The following is a 17,014-nucleotide window of genomic DNA, read 5'->3' on the forward strand; positions in this document are numbered from 1 at the left end:
CCCCTTGGCTTAGCGGTTAAGTGCATGCGCTCCGCTGCTGGCGGCCTGGGTTCGGATCCCGGGCGTGCACGTGCATCGACGCACCGCTTCTCCAGCCATGCTGAGGCCGTGTCCCACGTACAGCAACTAGAAGGATGTGCAGCTATGACATACAACTATCTACTGGGGCTTTTGGGGGGGGAAAAAATAAATAAAATCTTTAAAAAAAAAAAAAAAAAAAAAGAACGAGCATAAGTAAAAGAAATATTCTTATTCATTCCATTTTTCCCAATGTTCCAACTTCAACCCAGAGTTAAGTGACACAACTACTGAAAGGTTGGGAAGAAAATTCTAAAGAAGGAAGAGAGCTGTAAGTAAAATAAACACTTTACTTTTTGCCTAACAGGTTAAAGATGAAGATGACACAAACTTAATTTTTTAAAGCTTTACATTTTAAGAATCACAATCTAAAAGTACACAATATGTCTAAAACATCTAAAATATGTGTAAGATAAGGAGTACCAATGAAATTCTTCATTTTAGAAGAGTCCATCAGTTTAGGGTGGACATGGTTAACTCTAAATTGGCATCACTTTTGTTTTTTTTGTTTTTTGTTTTTTTTTGTTTGCTGAGGAAAATTTGCCCTGAACTAACAACTATTGCCAATCTTCCTCTTTTTATATGTGAGCCACTGCCATAGCATGGCTGCTGACAGATGAGTGGTGTAGGTCCGCACCCAGGAACGAAACCCGGGCTGCCAAAGTGGGGCACACTGAACTTAACCACTAGGCCACCAGGGCTGGCCCGGCATCAGGCATCACTTCTTTAACCTGAAATTCCATTTCTAATAGATTAAGAGAACCAAGATTGCTTTAAAAACACAAAGTATGTACGCTGGCTTTTTGTGAAATTACCTTAGAAAAGAAGAATCAGTAACAAATACTCAAGTCAGATTTCTTTTAATTCCGAAGAATACACTACAAAAACAGTCTAATCTTTTAAAAGTACATGGCAATCGAGATATCACGTCACCCTCTCTCAAAAGAGAGTCCATCTCCTAGTGCTTAGATTGTGGTCTCTAAGATGATTTCCCAGTAAAAGGAAAAAGGGCTCTGGAGAGATGAGGTCTGGGGCAAGAAGTGTAAAAGATGAGCCTGGAACATCTTGTCACAGCAGAAAGCAAGTCAGATAACAAAAACTAGTGGGGTCATTTCAAAATGACTCGAAAGCCGACCTAAGTAAGCCCTGCTGGCTGAAGATGGGACAACCTGAGTCTTGGCAAGGATAATGACTGATAATATCAAATATGTCCAAATCCTTGAGTTCATGATGAAACTAAAAAAGAAATGATCTTTGAAGGATGCCAGGAACCACCACATTATTTTTGAAAACTAGTAACCAAAAGGAGGAAAAAAAACACCAAGAATTTAACCAGCCTTTCCTATAAGATCTGAACCTGAAGAGTAACCTAATAGTTGACAGAGGGAATATTCTCTTCATAGAAATAGTCTATCTAACAAATGAGGGGATGATAGAGTTAAAAGCATAATGTTTACAACTTTAATGAATTAACAGATTAATGTAATGGTCAATCAATCAATGGTTGACAACATAACAAAAAGACAGCTTAAAAATTCTTTTTTTATTTTTTGCTATAAAAGGCATTAGTAGGAAATTTTGCAAAATCTGAATAAGTCTATAGACTAGAGTACCATTGTGTGGAGGTTAGATAAGAGAATATCCTTGTTCTTAGAAGATATACACTGAACTATCTTTAGAGGTGGAAAATATGTCTTGAACTTATTTTCAAGTGGTTTAAAAACACTAATAATATGTACCTAGAATAATAGAGCAAATATATAAAATGTTAACATTTGGGGAATCTGGGTCAAGGGCATATGAGATTCTTGGTAATATTTTTAATAATCTTTCTGTAAGTCTAAAATTATTTCAAAAATTAAAATGTTAAAAAAAAGACACAGGCAACAATACTTTATGGACCTCCTGACAGAAGTACACAACACTACCAATGAGTAAGCTTGCACCCCCTTCTCCCCCCACCCAAAAAATAAATAAAGAAACCTAGATTTAGATCCTCTAGAATCTAGATCTACCTACCCACCTACAGAGAAACATGGTAAAATACACAACAGAGATGCAATAAACAAAATCCAGACCAAAGGAAACTCTACAGGAAAAATGACCTGGTGTCTTCAACAAAATATTGAGAGAGACAGAAGGAAAGACAATATGAATATGTATCTATAGATTAAAAGACTAAGGATGTCCACACAAAAACTTGTACATGAATGTTCAAAACGGCATTATTCACAACAGCCAAAAAGTGGAAACAATCCAAATGTCCATCGATTGATGAATGGAAAAACAAAATATGGTATAACCATCCAATGGGATATCATTCAGCTATAAAAAGGAATGAGGCAATTCATGCCACAACATGGAAGAAACTTAAACACATTGTGCTAAGTAAAAAGAAAAACCCTCACACAAAAAATACAAATTATATGATTCCATTTATGTGAGACGTCCAGAACAGGCAAATATATAGAGACAAAGTAGATCAGTGGTTGCCAGGGGCTGAGGAGAAGGGGAAATGGGGAATAACTGATTTCTTTTTGGGGTGATGAAAATGTTCTGAAATTAGATAGTGGTGATGGTTTGTGAGTATACCAAAAACCACTAAATTGTGCACTTCAAAAGGATGGACTTTCTCCATAATATATAAAGAACTCACACAACTGAACAACAAAAAACATACAACCTGATCAAAAAATGGGCAGAGGATATGAACAGACATTTTTCCACGGAAGATATACAGATGGCCAATTGGCATATGAAAAGATGTTCAACATCACTAATCATCAGGGAAATGCAAATCAAAACTACACTAAGAATCACCTTACACCAGTTAGAATGGCTATAATCACCAAGACAAAAAATAACAAATGTTGGAGAGGTTGTGGAGAAAAGGCAACCCTCATTCACTGTGGGTGGGAATGCAAACTGGTACAGCCTCTATGGAAAACAGTATGGAGATTTCTCAAAAAATTAAAAATAGAAATACCATATGACTCAGCTATCCCACTACTGGGTATTTATCCAAAGAACTTGAAATCAACAATCCAAAGAGGCTTACACATCCCTACGCTCATGGCAGCATTATTCACTAGAGCCAAAAAGTAGAAGCAATCCAAATGACAGATGATTAGATAAAGAAGATGTGGTATATATATATAATGGAATACTACCCAGCCATAAAAAAAGACAAAAGCGTCCCATTTGCAACGACATGGATGGACCTGGAGGGTATTATGTTAAGCAAAATAAGCCAGGCAGAGAAAGACAAGCACTGTATGATTTCACTCACATGTGGAAGATAAACTAACATATGGACAGAGAGAACAGTTTGGTGGTTACCAGGAGAGAAGGAGGTTGGGGGATGGGCACAAGTGCTGAAGGTGACTGACAAATAATAATGTACAACTGAAATTTCATGTTATAAACTTTTATGATACCAATTTTTAAAAAAAGGATGGATTTTATGCTATGTGAATTATATCTCAATAAAAAAATAGATATACAAGCAAAAACAGAGAGACATAAGAGTTCTACCAACCAATCACAATCTATGGACTTTATCTGGATTCCAATTTAAACAAACTATAAAAAAGAAAAAACAAAATAGGAGAAATGTGAAAACTAACTAGATATTTGATGATACTAATGTTTAAAGAAATCTAAATGATCAATGGATGCTAAAATGAGTAGGTTAAAGTTTGACCAAGAACAAGATATTTACATATTTGCCAAGTATCTCTCCAAAATAACTTACTGAATACAAAGGGACAGTACCTTAACCTAATCATCAAACTATCATCACCAATATTAGGACAAACCCAGTTATGTGCCTCCTAACACAATGTACTGAGAAGAACCAACATCATTTCTGTGACATCCCTACAAAAATACATAACCTGAATCTAATCATAAGCAAACAATAGAAAAACAGAAATTGAGCCATATTCTACAAAATAACTGGCCTGTTTTCTTCAAAAATGTCAAGGTCAAAAAACACAAAGAAACCTTGAGGAACTGGTTTCATATAAAGGAGACATCACAACTAAATGCAATGTGTGAGCCTGGATTTTATTCTAGACTAAGGAAAAAATATATAGCTATAAAGAACACTGTTGGGACATGGAGTATAAAAAAGGACTGTGAATGAGATAATAATTTTGTGTAAATATTAGATTTCCTGATTTGTTTACTATACTGTGCGGTTATGTAAAAGAATTTCCTCGAATTTAGGAACAACTCACCAATGGTTCAGGAAAAAATATATATATACATAGCCATAAATATATTATATATATAAAGAATAATAAAGTCAATAGGGCAAAATGTTCATTGCTGAATCTGGGTAAAGGCCATATGGGAGTTCCTTGTACATTCTTGGCACTTTCTGTAAGTTTGAATGGGGGCATTATCTTTTAGAAATAAATACTGAAATATTTATAGATGAAATGATAAGAGTTCTCCGATGAGCTTCAAAATAATGGGGCAAGTAAGTAGGGGTCTGAATGAATCACAATTGGTAATGTATTGATGACTGTTAAAGTAGAGTAATGGAAACATCAGGTATATCATACTATTCTCTGTACTCTTCTGTAAGAAAAAGTTTTGAAAGAGTCCTTAATGAAGAGTTTTTTAAATGGAGAAACTAAAATTAAGTGCCACCCACACCCAGGACTCCAGTTTTGAAATTTTTCTAATATATGACACTCTCTCCATTAATCCTCCCTTAAAACCTCTTCATAAAACATGAACTATTCAGGCAATTTTATTTGTTCTTCCCACCTGAAGTTTTATTTAATACCAACAGAAATACAGTTAAGATACCTCTAACTCTACCATACCTAGACATACAGTTTCCTTTGAGAGTAAAATCAATAAATAAGAGATGAAAGGTAAATGTAGACAGAAATAATCCACTCAAAGAGATGATCTACAAATCACTGAGGAGGTAGAAAAACAGCAGACATTTATTAAACACCCATTACGACCTGTTCCTTAAATCATTTAATCCTCACATCAAAGCTGGTGTAATTTTTTTTCCTTAATTTCTTTTATTATGGTAAAATATATATAACTCAAAATGAGGTGACTTCTATGCAGAAACAGTAGTATAATGGTGTACACCTGAAATTTATACAATGTTATAAACCAATGTTACCACAATAAAAAAATTAAAAAAAAATTTTTTTAAATGAGGTGATTTTTTTCAATCCCATTTTACAGATAAGGAAAATGGAGATGGGTGAGAAGAAATTTTCCCAAGGCAAACAGTAAGTAGCAAACCAGAATCGGAACCCAGGTTTGTCTCTAAAATGCATGACTGTCACTATATAATCTGACTGATTCTTTTTTTTTTTTTAATTTTTTTTTTTTTAAAGATTTTGTTTATTTATTTATTTTCCCCTCAAAGCCCCAGTAGATAGTTGTATGTCATAGCTGCACATCCTTCTAGTTGCTGTATGTGGGTTGTGGCCTCAGCATGGCCGGAGAAGCAGTGTGTCGGTGCGCGCCTGGGATCCGAACCTGGGCCGCCAGCAGCAGAGCACGTGCACTTAACCGCTAAGCCACAGGGCCAGCCCTCTGACTGATTCTTAAGTCTCTCAAAATTTGGTTTCTTAAAAAAAAAAAAATGTGGTTTCTATGAGTCAATACCAAGAGCCTAATCAATTCTGAAATAACTGATTTCCTACATATACAAGCTTAAAACAGACAGCACCCAGATGTAGGCATGCTGACACCCTCCATAAACAATCAGCAGACCCCTGAACAATCCCTACACCTCACTACCTTTGCAGCAATAACTTTAGATGCTAAACTAAATACAAAAGTATATGAATATTGGGGCCAGCCTGGTGGCATAGTGGTTAAGTTCGCGTGCTCCGCTTCGGCGGCCCAGGGTTCGCAGGTTTGGATCCCGGTTGCAAACCTACACATCGCTCAGTAAGCCATGCTGCGGCGGTGTCCCACATATAAAACAGAGGAAGACTGGCAACAGATGTTAACTCAGGGCCAATCTTCCCCACCAAAAAAAAACCGATATATATATATATATATATATGAATATAAATGAGACATTTTACCTCTCCTATGCTCATATGTTGTAAATGGTAAATAAAATCCAAATAATTTTGCAGACACTTCAATAATACATTGAATTTACAGATTTTGGCTATAGCTAAAATAACTGACTAGTATGTCATTTTAAAAAGCAATATTTTAGGGCGGGCTGGCCCAATGGTGCAAGCAGTTAAGTGCGTGCGCTGCTCTTTGGCAACCTGGTGTTCACAGGTTCAGATCCCAGGCGCGCACCAATGCACCACTTGTCACGTCATGCTGTGATGGCGTCCCATATAAAGCAGAGGAAGATGGGCATGGATGTTAGCTCAGGGCCAATCTTCCTCGGCAAAAAGGAAGAGGATCGGCATCGGATGTTAGCTCAGGGCTGATCTTCCTCACAAAAAAAAAAGCAATATTTTGGTCTCATACATGAGGGAGAAATACGAATGCCCTGAATCTGTCAATATATAATTTGTAAATATTATAGACCCATATCATAATGAGCACTTTCTATACAAACAGAGAAACTGAAAAACACTATGAACTACAGCAGAAAACATAGTAAGAATTTAACTTGAGACGACCAATCTGCCTGGTTAAACTGGCAACACAGTGGGGAAATAATTCTCAAGCAGACACAGAACAAACCCGTGCACATAAGTCTCCCTTACCCCATTTCCAAAACCCTTCAAAAGCTTCAGAATCCCCAAGACCACAGCATTACAGATCACAGTATCAAACTGGAAAATACATAGACACATGGTCCCACTCTCATCACGTATTTTGTAGGACAAAAACAGCTTTCAAAATAAAGTACTTATATTCAACATATGCCTTCTTTCTTAAAATTTAAATCTTTATGACTGTGCTTGTTGTTTTAAAAAACTAAAATTAAAAAAATCAAAGGGGCTAAAATATGTCAAAGCTGTTGATTGGAAAAAAACACACACAATAAAGATTAAACTATAAAGAAGCGCTGAGAGCTGCTATCTACAGGAATTTTCCATATCTAAATATCACTTTGCACTAATATCACTTTGTACTTCTTTTTCAGGCAAACTTTTGTTTTCATACATACCTAATACTATAAACATATAATAAATATTCAGAATTTTTAAAAATGTAAATATTACTCAGTTGTTTTAGAGAAGGAAAAAAAGGTCCTCCAAAAAAATACCAGTGAAGTATAAATTTCCTCCTATCTGTATGTACCCTCAAACCACCACCCTAAATGAGAGATGGCAAAACACTGCCCTGATTGTCTGCTACAGCCTATTTGCAAAGACTTCCATTTCAACATTTTGACTAATTAATAAACATATGATGCAACCTAAAAAAATATACTAAAACCAAGCACCACCCAAAAAATTACTCCCATCTAAACTAAAAGGAAGACAAATGAGAAAGCAAAAAGCAACAGGTAACAAAAAGTATTTTCCCTCACATCATGGAAAATGAAAGACTTAAAACATTTTTTGTTAATCCAAGAAAAAGACAATTAACTTACTAGCATGCTTGTCTGCAAGCATTATAAGTGTGTTGGAAATATCTCGTCGTCTATAAAAGCACACTACTTTTGCTTCCACGTTGCCAGTTGCAGTCTAAGAAATAAGAAAAATAAAAGTCATTCTGTACTGAATATTAGATTCAAATAGTTTATAAAACAAAACTAGATACAGCACAATTATAAGATCCCTCTCATTTACACTGTGCTAACCACAACTGCAGGATAATCAGAGAGCTTAAAAAATTCAAATAAGGATGAGCAACATTTGTTCAGGTTCCAAGGAAAACTGAAATGTCAAACACAAAATAACTCACTAGCATCAATTAAACTAAAGTGATCAGATGGCTTTAATGACTAAAGCCAGGCAGAGTTAAATCTGATTAGCCTTAAGAAACTAATCCCAAACACTTAAACAGCCACAACATAACTTATTTAAGACAGTTAAACATATCTCCTCCAAACCCACTCCCAAAAGCACAGGCTGGTTAAAATTATCCAGCCCTCTCCTAAACACCCCCATGTTCAACTGATGGGGAAGCTCTGGAGGTGCGGGGCAGCCAACCTGCAGAACGGACCAGACGACCTGGAAAAGCATTCTCCAGCCCAAGGAGTCTATGAATCCATAACAGCCAATACTTTTAGTAGTACGTAGTTTACCTTCATATATAAAAGTACTAAAAACCTTGAGTCTATGAACACTGAAGCTCTTCTTTCTTTCTGACTACAGTCTAGAATATAATCAATATTCAGTTAGGTTGTAATTTACTGCAGCAGGGGCCCAGGCTCCCACTCTCCTGTTCTTTATGAATTCTGAGAGCTTTCGAGGTCAATCATTCATTACAAAGTTTCTTATAAAAACACAGATTATAATAAAATGCTATTGTGATTTCCAGTTTCAAACAAATTTGAGAACAAATTTTCAGAATTTCTCTGGGTTTACGGATATATTCAGACATAAAGAAATAAGAATATATACGTGTTGCAGTAAATTTGTCAATTTTATGAAGTTCAGCAGCAGTATTTTAGAGTGAGAAATAGTCTTGTAGAAATATTGCCCCTTAACGTTGAAATCATATTAAATCCTAACCAAAGTGCTTCTATATTTCACAATATTGTGATCAAATAAATCCTCCAGAAGTAATGATCCAGCAATCTGCTAAATGAACAGGCCAATATTTCCATGTAAATAAAATCTATCATTGACTTCAATTATAAGCTCTTTATTATTTTTGTCTTCTGGAGACAAAATGCATGTTAAAAACCCAAAGCTAGAGTTTCAAGGCATATTTTTTTCTGCCTCTAGTGAGTTCCTCCAGTAGGGATACTCTACAAAGCTACATTCTTATTGAAACCTGCCTGGGGTGGAGGGGCATAGTTCAAAATAAATATTCTCTTCTGAACCATGTACACACTTGGCTACTAGGTAGTTTATAACTCCAGTATTCCTCTTCCCCTCCACTATATATGCATACACACACACAAAACCTCGAGCATTCCTCTAAAGTTGAGCTACTCAAATTGTGGTCCAAGGCTCAGTCCATAACTGTAACTGTGTAATGAAATGAGTACAGGATTGAGAGTAAGTGTATTATAGCATTTGAAAGTTAATTTTATATCTATTGAACTTAATAGTGAAAAACTTGTATTTTTATAAGCTTATTTTAAACTTTTTTTTTTTTTTTTTTTACAAAAGCAGTCTGAGATAGTGAAAATTCTTAAAAATCCTTCACTACAAACAGTTTGAGAAGCACTGCTCTAAAGACCTAGGTTAAATATTTGGCATATATAAAGTCTGGTTATTCTTTCAACTCACCAAATTACTTTTGAGCCCTTCCCATGTGCCCTAGCACAGAGCCAAGCACTGTGGTTACATAGTGCCCACCCTCACAGAGCCTCCACTCCAGCAAGGAAGCCTGTTCACATGTCATCTCTCCAACCTTCCAAAGCCCAGCTGTCATCATGTCCCTCACCTAATTAGAAACCTTCACCAGTCCCCCACAACTAAAGCATAAAGGTAAAATATTCCTGACAATATTCCCAGCACTGTTTTCCTTTACTCCTCCTTTTCCCCTCCAGACTCCACTGCTCACTCATGGAGGCAAGAAGCACAACCTGTTGGGGGAAGGACAGAAAAAGCTTCATGGAGGAGGAAATGGGGTGGAGGGTCCTTAGTTGGCGAGGAAAGAAGGAAAGGAGTCCAACAGGCAAAGCCTGGAGGACTGAGTAACCTAAGAAAAAAGAAAGACCTGAGCAAAAACCCACAGGTGGGAAAAGTGGGGACATGTACAAAAAAGAACCCACAAGGAACATCAATTTCTTTCCCGTATTCTTTCCTCCACTTAGGTTGCAGCCTATTAAACCTCTATTCTGTCAAACACATTTACTAAAATACCTTCCCACAATAAGGGGCTCTTAGTCAACCTCATACTCATGTCTTGTTTCTATGCCAGGCTTAGAAAGTATATTATTTAAAAAAAAAAAACAAGGGGGCGGCCCGGTGGCGCAGTAGTTGGGTTCGTGCGTTCTGTTGTGGCAGCCGGGGTTCACAGGTTTGGATTCTGGGCGCCGACCTACTCACCACTCAAGCCATGCTGAGGCAGCGTCCCACATAGAGCAACTAGAAAGACCTACAAGTAGGATACAGAACTATGTACTGGGGGCTTTGGGGAGAAAAAAGGAAAAAGAGGAAGACTGGCAACAGATGTTAGCTCAGGGCCAATCTTCCTCAAAAAAATAAAATAAAACAAATAAACCAAAAACAAAATCACTTTCCATTTCAGAAATCCATGGTTTGTTCAAATTGAAGAACAAGTGGAAAGGGACTTTCCTTTTCCAGTTTCTGTCCTTATTCCCAACAGATGCCAAATGGCAGGAGGGGTCTTAACTTGGGTTCCATAAAAGGGCTTTGAGGGAATCTCCTAAAATTATGTACAAAATCTTGTACGTGCAAATGTAGACTGGGGGAAGGGGGGGTCATCAGATGCTCAAAAGTTAGTGACTCCCCTCCCCCTACAAAAAAAGAAAGACCCTAAACATTAAAATGAACCTCAGAGCAAGTTAGATGGCTAATCAAATATACAGAATATGAAGATACATATAAATTATACAACATACACACCAAAAAAAAATAGCAAATAACATTAAACTTATCTACAAGCACAACTTCCAAAATTTCCTAAGACTACATCCTCGTTATTATGTGCACAAAGCTTTCTTTCAACATGTGCACAGACTCAATGTTTAGAAGCAAGAGCAACACTCAACTTAGTGGCTAAATTTACCAAAAAGTTGTTTTCTATTTTAATCTTCTATTCTTCCCCTAAAAGATCATCTTCACTATATTTAGTACAAATTAGGGGAGAGGAAAAGAGGGAATATAAAATAAACAATGTTGAATTGTGTTCATCAACTGATATTTAGCTTCGTACCTAAAAGCTCCCAAAACGTTTAGGGAAAAATTGAGACAAATATCTATTTCTGTAATTAAAAAAAAAAAAAAAAAGAGGATAAAGAAGATGTGGTATATATATACAATGGAATACTACTCAGCCATAAGAAAGACAAAATGGTCCCATTTGCAACAACACGAATGGACCTGGAGCATATTATATTAAGTGAAATAAGCCAGAGAGAGAAAGACAACCACCACATGATTTCACTCACATGTGGAAGATAAACTAACACACGGACAGAGAGAGCTGTTTGGTGGTTACCAGGGGCAAGGGGTTTGGGAGGTGGGCACAGGTGGTGAAGAAAGGCATTTACATGGTGACTGTCAAAACAATAATGTACAACTAAAATTTCACGATGTTATAAACTATTAAGACCAATAAAAAAAAACACACACACAAATGAAATATATATTTTAAAAAGAATTGAAGAAAAAAAAGAATTGAATAAAATTTTAAAATGTTAAAAAAAAAAAGAAACACTGTAGTCCTGCTTTCAAACTGAGCAAGTAACATTTCAAATAGGACTGTTTTTTAAAACAGGGACCATCATCCTATAATAGTGAATTTCTATAAAAATAGTGACTGACAGCTTATCCTAGGAATTTTGTTAAAAAAACACAATCTATTTAGAAGATGGTTAATGTCCCTTCTTCTCTCAGCTTATCAATTAGAATATATCATATGTGCTTAAATTCATTATTTGGATTTTCCAATCGTCTTAACTTTCCCCACTTAGCCAGCCTGAACTCTGACCCTCGCAGGGCCTTTCTGGAACACTCTTGTGGCCTCTCTCCCGTGGCTACCTCTTTCTCATCCTTTAGGCCTCAACTTCAATGGCCTTAAAGTCCTTTCTCTCCCTATCCAAAGTAAGCAATCTCTGTTATTTTCTATTGTCAAGGCTCTTGCTTATTTCCTTCTTGGAAGTTAACACCATTTATCACTATTTTCTTTATGCCTATTAACTTGTCTTTTCATGTGTCTCCCTCATGAGAACATAAACCCTGTGTGGGCAGAGACCATGTACATATTGTTCACTGTTGAATCTCTGAGCCTAGCATAGTGCCTGCTACATAATAAGTGCTCAGTAAATATTTGTTTAATGAATTATTTAAAATCAGATATCTAGGGGTCGGCCCAGTGGCGTAGTGGTTAAGTGCATGTGCTCCGCTTCGGCAGCCTGGGGTTCGCAGGTTCAGATCCCAGGTGCACACTGATGCACTGGTGTCAAGCCATGCTGTGGCGGCGTCCCATATAAAGTAGAGGAAGATGGGCGGGGATGTTAGCCCAGGGCCAATCTTCCTCAGAAAAAAAGAGGAGGATTGGCAACAGATGTTAGCTCAGGGCTAATCTTCCTCACACACAAAAAATAAATAAAAATCAAATAAAATGAGATATCTTTTTCACATCCCTTCAGAAATAAAGGTCCTATGCAAATACTTAACTAGCCAATTTCAGTTCTTATTTACCAATATTCTATCCATTCAAAATGCCATTCTCTGAAATTACAGAGAATCCCATCTCTCACAGTTCAGTCATCCCCAGCCCCCAAAGAACCATTATTATATTAATGACTCTTTGCTGAAAGCAGAGGAGCAGGGAGAAGATGAGGAAGGTGGGGGGGGTTTATGGGGGGGTATAAGGATGCGGGGGTACTCTTGAAGTGAATGGTAATATAATGATAAAGGAGTATGAAATGATTCAGGTTCAAGCTAGACGCGTAACAGTCATTTAACCACTGTATGCCTCAGGACAACAATCCATGACGCATCTATCTTCAAAGTTGAAGGTTATTGAAAGCCTCAAAAGAGGTAATAAATGTGAATCCTCAGATTATACGCTTCCAGAGCAACCATGCTCTGACGTTTGTAAATTTATCACAGCTGCAATTTTCCCTCTACTTGTGGGATTATTTGGTTGATGTCTGTCTCCACTACTGGACCTATTTTTGTTCACCCCTGAATTCCTAAAAGTGCATATCTAAAAGTGTCTGGCAAGTGGCAGGTCCTCAGAAATATCTATACAATGAAAGAATCAAAATATTTTGTAAACAATAAAACTATGTACAAGTATTAACCTCAGACATTTGAGAAATTCATTAATTCAAAAAATATTTACTGAAAGCCTTAACTACATGCCAGCCACTATTCTAAGGCACTTGGGATACAGCAGCGATCAGAAAAGATCACTATACACATAGAGCTTACATTCTAATTTGGGAAAACAGACAATGAAAATAAACACAATAATTAAGTATATTTGAAGATGATAAATGATACGGAAAAAAGAGCAAGGTACAAGGGATCAGAAACAACTAGAGGGTCCAACAAGGTGAGTGCCTGTGAGCAACAGCCAAGAGTCTACTCTGCTTGGAGCCAATGAGAATGGCAGAGAGCACAGCAAGAGGTCAAAGAGGGACAGGGGGCAGCCAGAGAACACAGGTCTCACAGGCCAACATTTCTCTTTGAATCCTAACTAACTTTCTAAATAAACTGATAGGCTTTAGAGTTGCCTAAACTCTTATACCTTACATCAACAACATAAAAGAGAAGCAGATCAGAATGACACCCCAATAGTTCTCACCCACAGACTGATATAATCCTGAGGTCATTCTCTTCATTTGGTGATGGTCTCAAATACTACAGAAGTTTTTAAAATACAAGGTCCTTGGGGTATCCCCAGAAGCAAACCAAGATCTTAAGGCTCATAAGTGAGGAATGTCCTTGGCCAGACCTGGCTTCCCAGGACTTATAACTGGACCAGTCTCCAGATGGTATTTTGGGGGAAAGGTATTAACTAGACAGCCCCAAACATTTTAACACTATGAATTCTCATAAACTACACAAATAACCCTCAAGGTGGTTTGGAGGAAACCAGAGCGTCATTAGAAATCTATGGTCTTGGGCCAGCCCCGTGGCTTAGCGGTTAAGTGCGCGTGCTCCGCTGCTGGCGGCCCGGGCCCGGATGCCGGGCGCACACCGACGCACCGCTTCTCCGGCCATGCTGAGGCCGCGTCTCACATACAGCAACTAGAGGGATGTGCAACTATGACATACAACTATCTACTGGGGCTTTGGGAAAAAAAAGGAGGATTGGCAATAGATGTTAGCCCAGAGCAGGTCCTCCTCAGCAAAAAGAGGAGGATTGGCATGGATGTTAGCTCAGGGCTGATCTTCTTCACAAAAAAAAAAAAAAAAGAAAGAAATCTATGGTCCATGTCATTTATGACCCTTTTTGAGTGCCTCCATTGTAAAAGCTCAGCTACTGCAAACAGTCACAATGCTTCTAATGTCCCGGACACTTGTGATCAGGGACAAACTTTAATGTAAGAGTTTTATTTACTTGGGCCTAAGGTAGAAGTCATTTTATACTAAACTAAAATTGTATTCTTATTGGTCTAGTCCAGAATTTTACAAATTCCCTTTAATAATATTATATTTCCTAGCTTCCTCCTTCTAAAGCTAGAAGAGGAAAAAATTAATTCACTAAAAAGGGAGAAATACAAATTATGACTCTAAATATAAAAAGGGACTGAGTTACAGGAGTGACTTGCTCTGAGAAGCTCTAAGCAATCTGAAGAAATCTACACGTTAAATAACAACATTTAATATCAGAGGTAATTATAAAAAGCAAAAGAATATTCAGAATTCTGCATAACTCTCTCTAATCTGAAATCTCTACTTTCAAAAAGTCTGGGACAGAAAGTAAAATCACTTCTAATGCCCTTTACCCAATTACCCTTCAATGGAAAACAAATATTTTTTAATATTAGAATCAAGAACACTAAGTGTATACCTTGTTGAGTTCTTCTATCCTTCTGATTAGGTATGGGTTGCTGGAGGAATTCTCAAAGTAGACATAATCTGCAATTTAAGGAAGTAAAGAGCTTAATCTTTTCAACAAAAGTTCACATTTGTCAATCTCTGACTTTTTATATTAGGCAATTCTCATTCAAAATGAAGTATGTAATTCATTCCCTGGTAAAAGCAAACTTAGTAATGCAACCTTAAAATATTCTCCTATGTGCCCACTATTCACAGATTCTGGTTTTCCTGGCATTTTCATTTCAATTAATGTTTTATCAAGTTCTCCTAGACTTTTGTCCCACACATGTCATTTCTTTAACAACAAACAAAAAGACACCTCTTATCATCATTGAGTAGTCAGGGCTGACTAAACATGTGTCTTTCATACTGTAACTGCTTCCACATCTTTTCCATCCAATCCAATTTGCCCTGGAGTATGCTTCTCACATAAAACTACTGACCTAAGACAGACTCAGAGCATCTTGAAAGGCTTAGGAGCCCAAAGTACATTTCAATCACCAACTTCGGAAAAAAAAAAAAAAAATCAGGTGACCAGAGCAGGTAAGAGGAAGCACACTGACAAACTTTTCCACAGCTCTATCTAGGAAGACGAGGGGAAAAAAGGGGGAAAGGGGAGTCACTTTCTGAGAGACAGAGCTCTCTAGAAGTGACATCAGAATCTGTTTAATACTCTTTTACCATATTTAATCCAGATCCATTTGGGGTCTTGTTATAAAGAAATCGCTGCAGATTTTCAACAAAAAGGATAAAAATGTTCAAGTGTAGCTTTTCCTCTCATCTAATAGGCTCACTGGAAACTTCCCACTGTGCATTTGAGAGGCTGGGCTGCATTGTTATTGTCTATCTTAGTGGCTCTTTCCCGTCTCTCTTCTGCAAAGTGGCCTCATTTAGCCAGGCCATTCCCACCACCATCCATCAGGAGCTCAGCTAATGAGCAGAGAAGGAAGAGCAAGTCTCACACACAAACACGCCACTTATCTGAATTATTATTCTACCAAGAAAGAGGGAGGAGGGCGTCCTGACTAGGGAGAAAGTTTGTTTGACCTTATTTCTCTCTTCTGCAGAAGGCTGAGAAGAAGGGAGACAGGAGAGCAAACGTCCAGGCAGAGCTCAACTCCCCACCTCCGGCTGCGGTGCCCCGGCCCCACTAAGCCCCATTCTTGGGGGGCTGGATAAGAAACGGAAGAGAGAGTGAGGAAGGAGAGGTGCAGGGCCCTGTCCTCGCAAACAGGCCTGTCCAGCTGTGCCCCTGGCTGGGCCCCCATCGCCCCCACCCCCACCCCACACTCCCACTGAAGGAGAGGAGTACAAGATGGGGGGATGTCCCCCATCCTCTCCAACCCCCACTGCCTAGAAGCCACGCAGGAAAGACCACCCTATTAGGGGGCTCGACGGCCCCTACCCCCATGGGGCTTTCATGGAGGGGGGCGTCTGATAATTCATACCCCCAAGTACAGGCCTGGCCCTAAATCACTGGGCGGGTGTGGGGGTGTGGGTGGGCCAGGCCCCTTGCGGGCCACGGTGGGGGGAAGGGGGCAGGGGGAGGGGGGAGTGCAGGGTGGCGGGGTGGGGAGCCCCGGCCCCCTCTGCGGGCCCCGGCGCCCCCCCTCCCCTGCGCCCTCAGCCTGGGCGCCGTGGCTCCCTGCGGTTAGGGTGAACTCGCCCCAACCCCCCACTCCCAGAGCCCGCTCCCAGACGGGCCGGGTCGGGCCGAGCCTTCCTACCTCCGACCCGGTACATGTTGGCCGCCATGTCCGCCCGCCCGCCCGCGGAGCCCGAGCCGAGCCCCGCCCGCCGCCGCCGCCTCAGCCTCGGCCGCCGCCGCTGCCGCCGCCGCCGCCGCCTCGCCACGTGGGGGAGGGGAGGGAGGGAACGAGGGGAGGGGGAAGTGGAGGGGAGGGGACGGCGAGGGGTGGGGGCAGGTGCCCGCCCCCAGCGCCGGGCTAGCGAGGCCGAGTGGGCCGGGCCCGGGGAAGTCCGAGCGCTGCGGGGCCAGCAGGGAATTGGGGAGGGGGGCGGTTTGGGGGGCCTTGCTGGAAGGGGGGGATCCTAGGGCAAGGGTCCTGGCCGAAGCGGAGGCCCGCGCTCGGAAATGCGGA

The 17,014-nt window shown here is 39.3% G+C and overlaps 1 protein-coding gene across 5 annotated transcripts in view; it reads right to left on the minus strand.

Annotated features, from left to right (window-relative positions):
- The window catches only part of MTA3 (metastasis associated 1 family member 3), a 143,316-nt gene extending 126,623 nt beyond the window's left edge, over positions 1 to 16,693 (minus strand). For 2 of the 5 annotated variants that reach the window (XM_058551351.1, XM_058551350.1), the window contains exons 1-3: positions 16,640 to 16,692; positions 14,884 to 14,951; positions 7,640 to 7,733 (exon numbers count right to left, since the gene is read on the minus strand). In XM_058551351.1, the coding sequence (XP_058407334.1) occupies positions 7,640 to 7,733; positions 14,884 to 14,951; positions 16,640 to 16,667 (190 nt within the window). In that variant the 5' untranslated portion in view covers positions 16,668 to 16,692. Of the gene's footprint in view, positions 1 to 7,639; positions 7,734 to 14,883; positions 14,952 to 15,355; positions 15,420 to 16,639 lie in introns of those variants that run through there. The other 3 variants (XM_058551349.1, XM_058551348.1, XM_058551352.1) reach the window with 2 other exon arrangements.
- Positions 16,694 to 17,014: the final 321 nt, after the last annotated feature.

This window comes from Diceros bicornis, chromosome 12 (assembly GCF_020826845.1).
Source record: "Diceros bicornis minor isolate mBicDic1 chromosome 12, mDicBic1.mat.cur, whole genome shotgun sequence".
Lineage (NCBI taxonomy): Eukaryota > Metazoa > Chordata > Mammalia > Perissodactyla > Rhinocerotidae > Diceros > Diceros bicornis.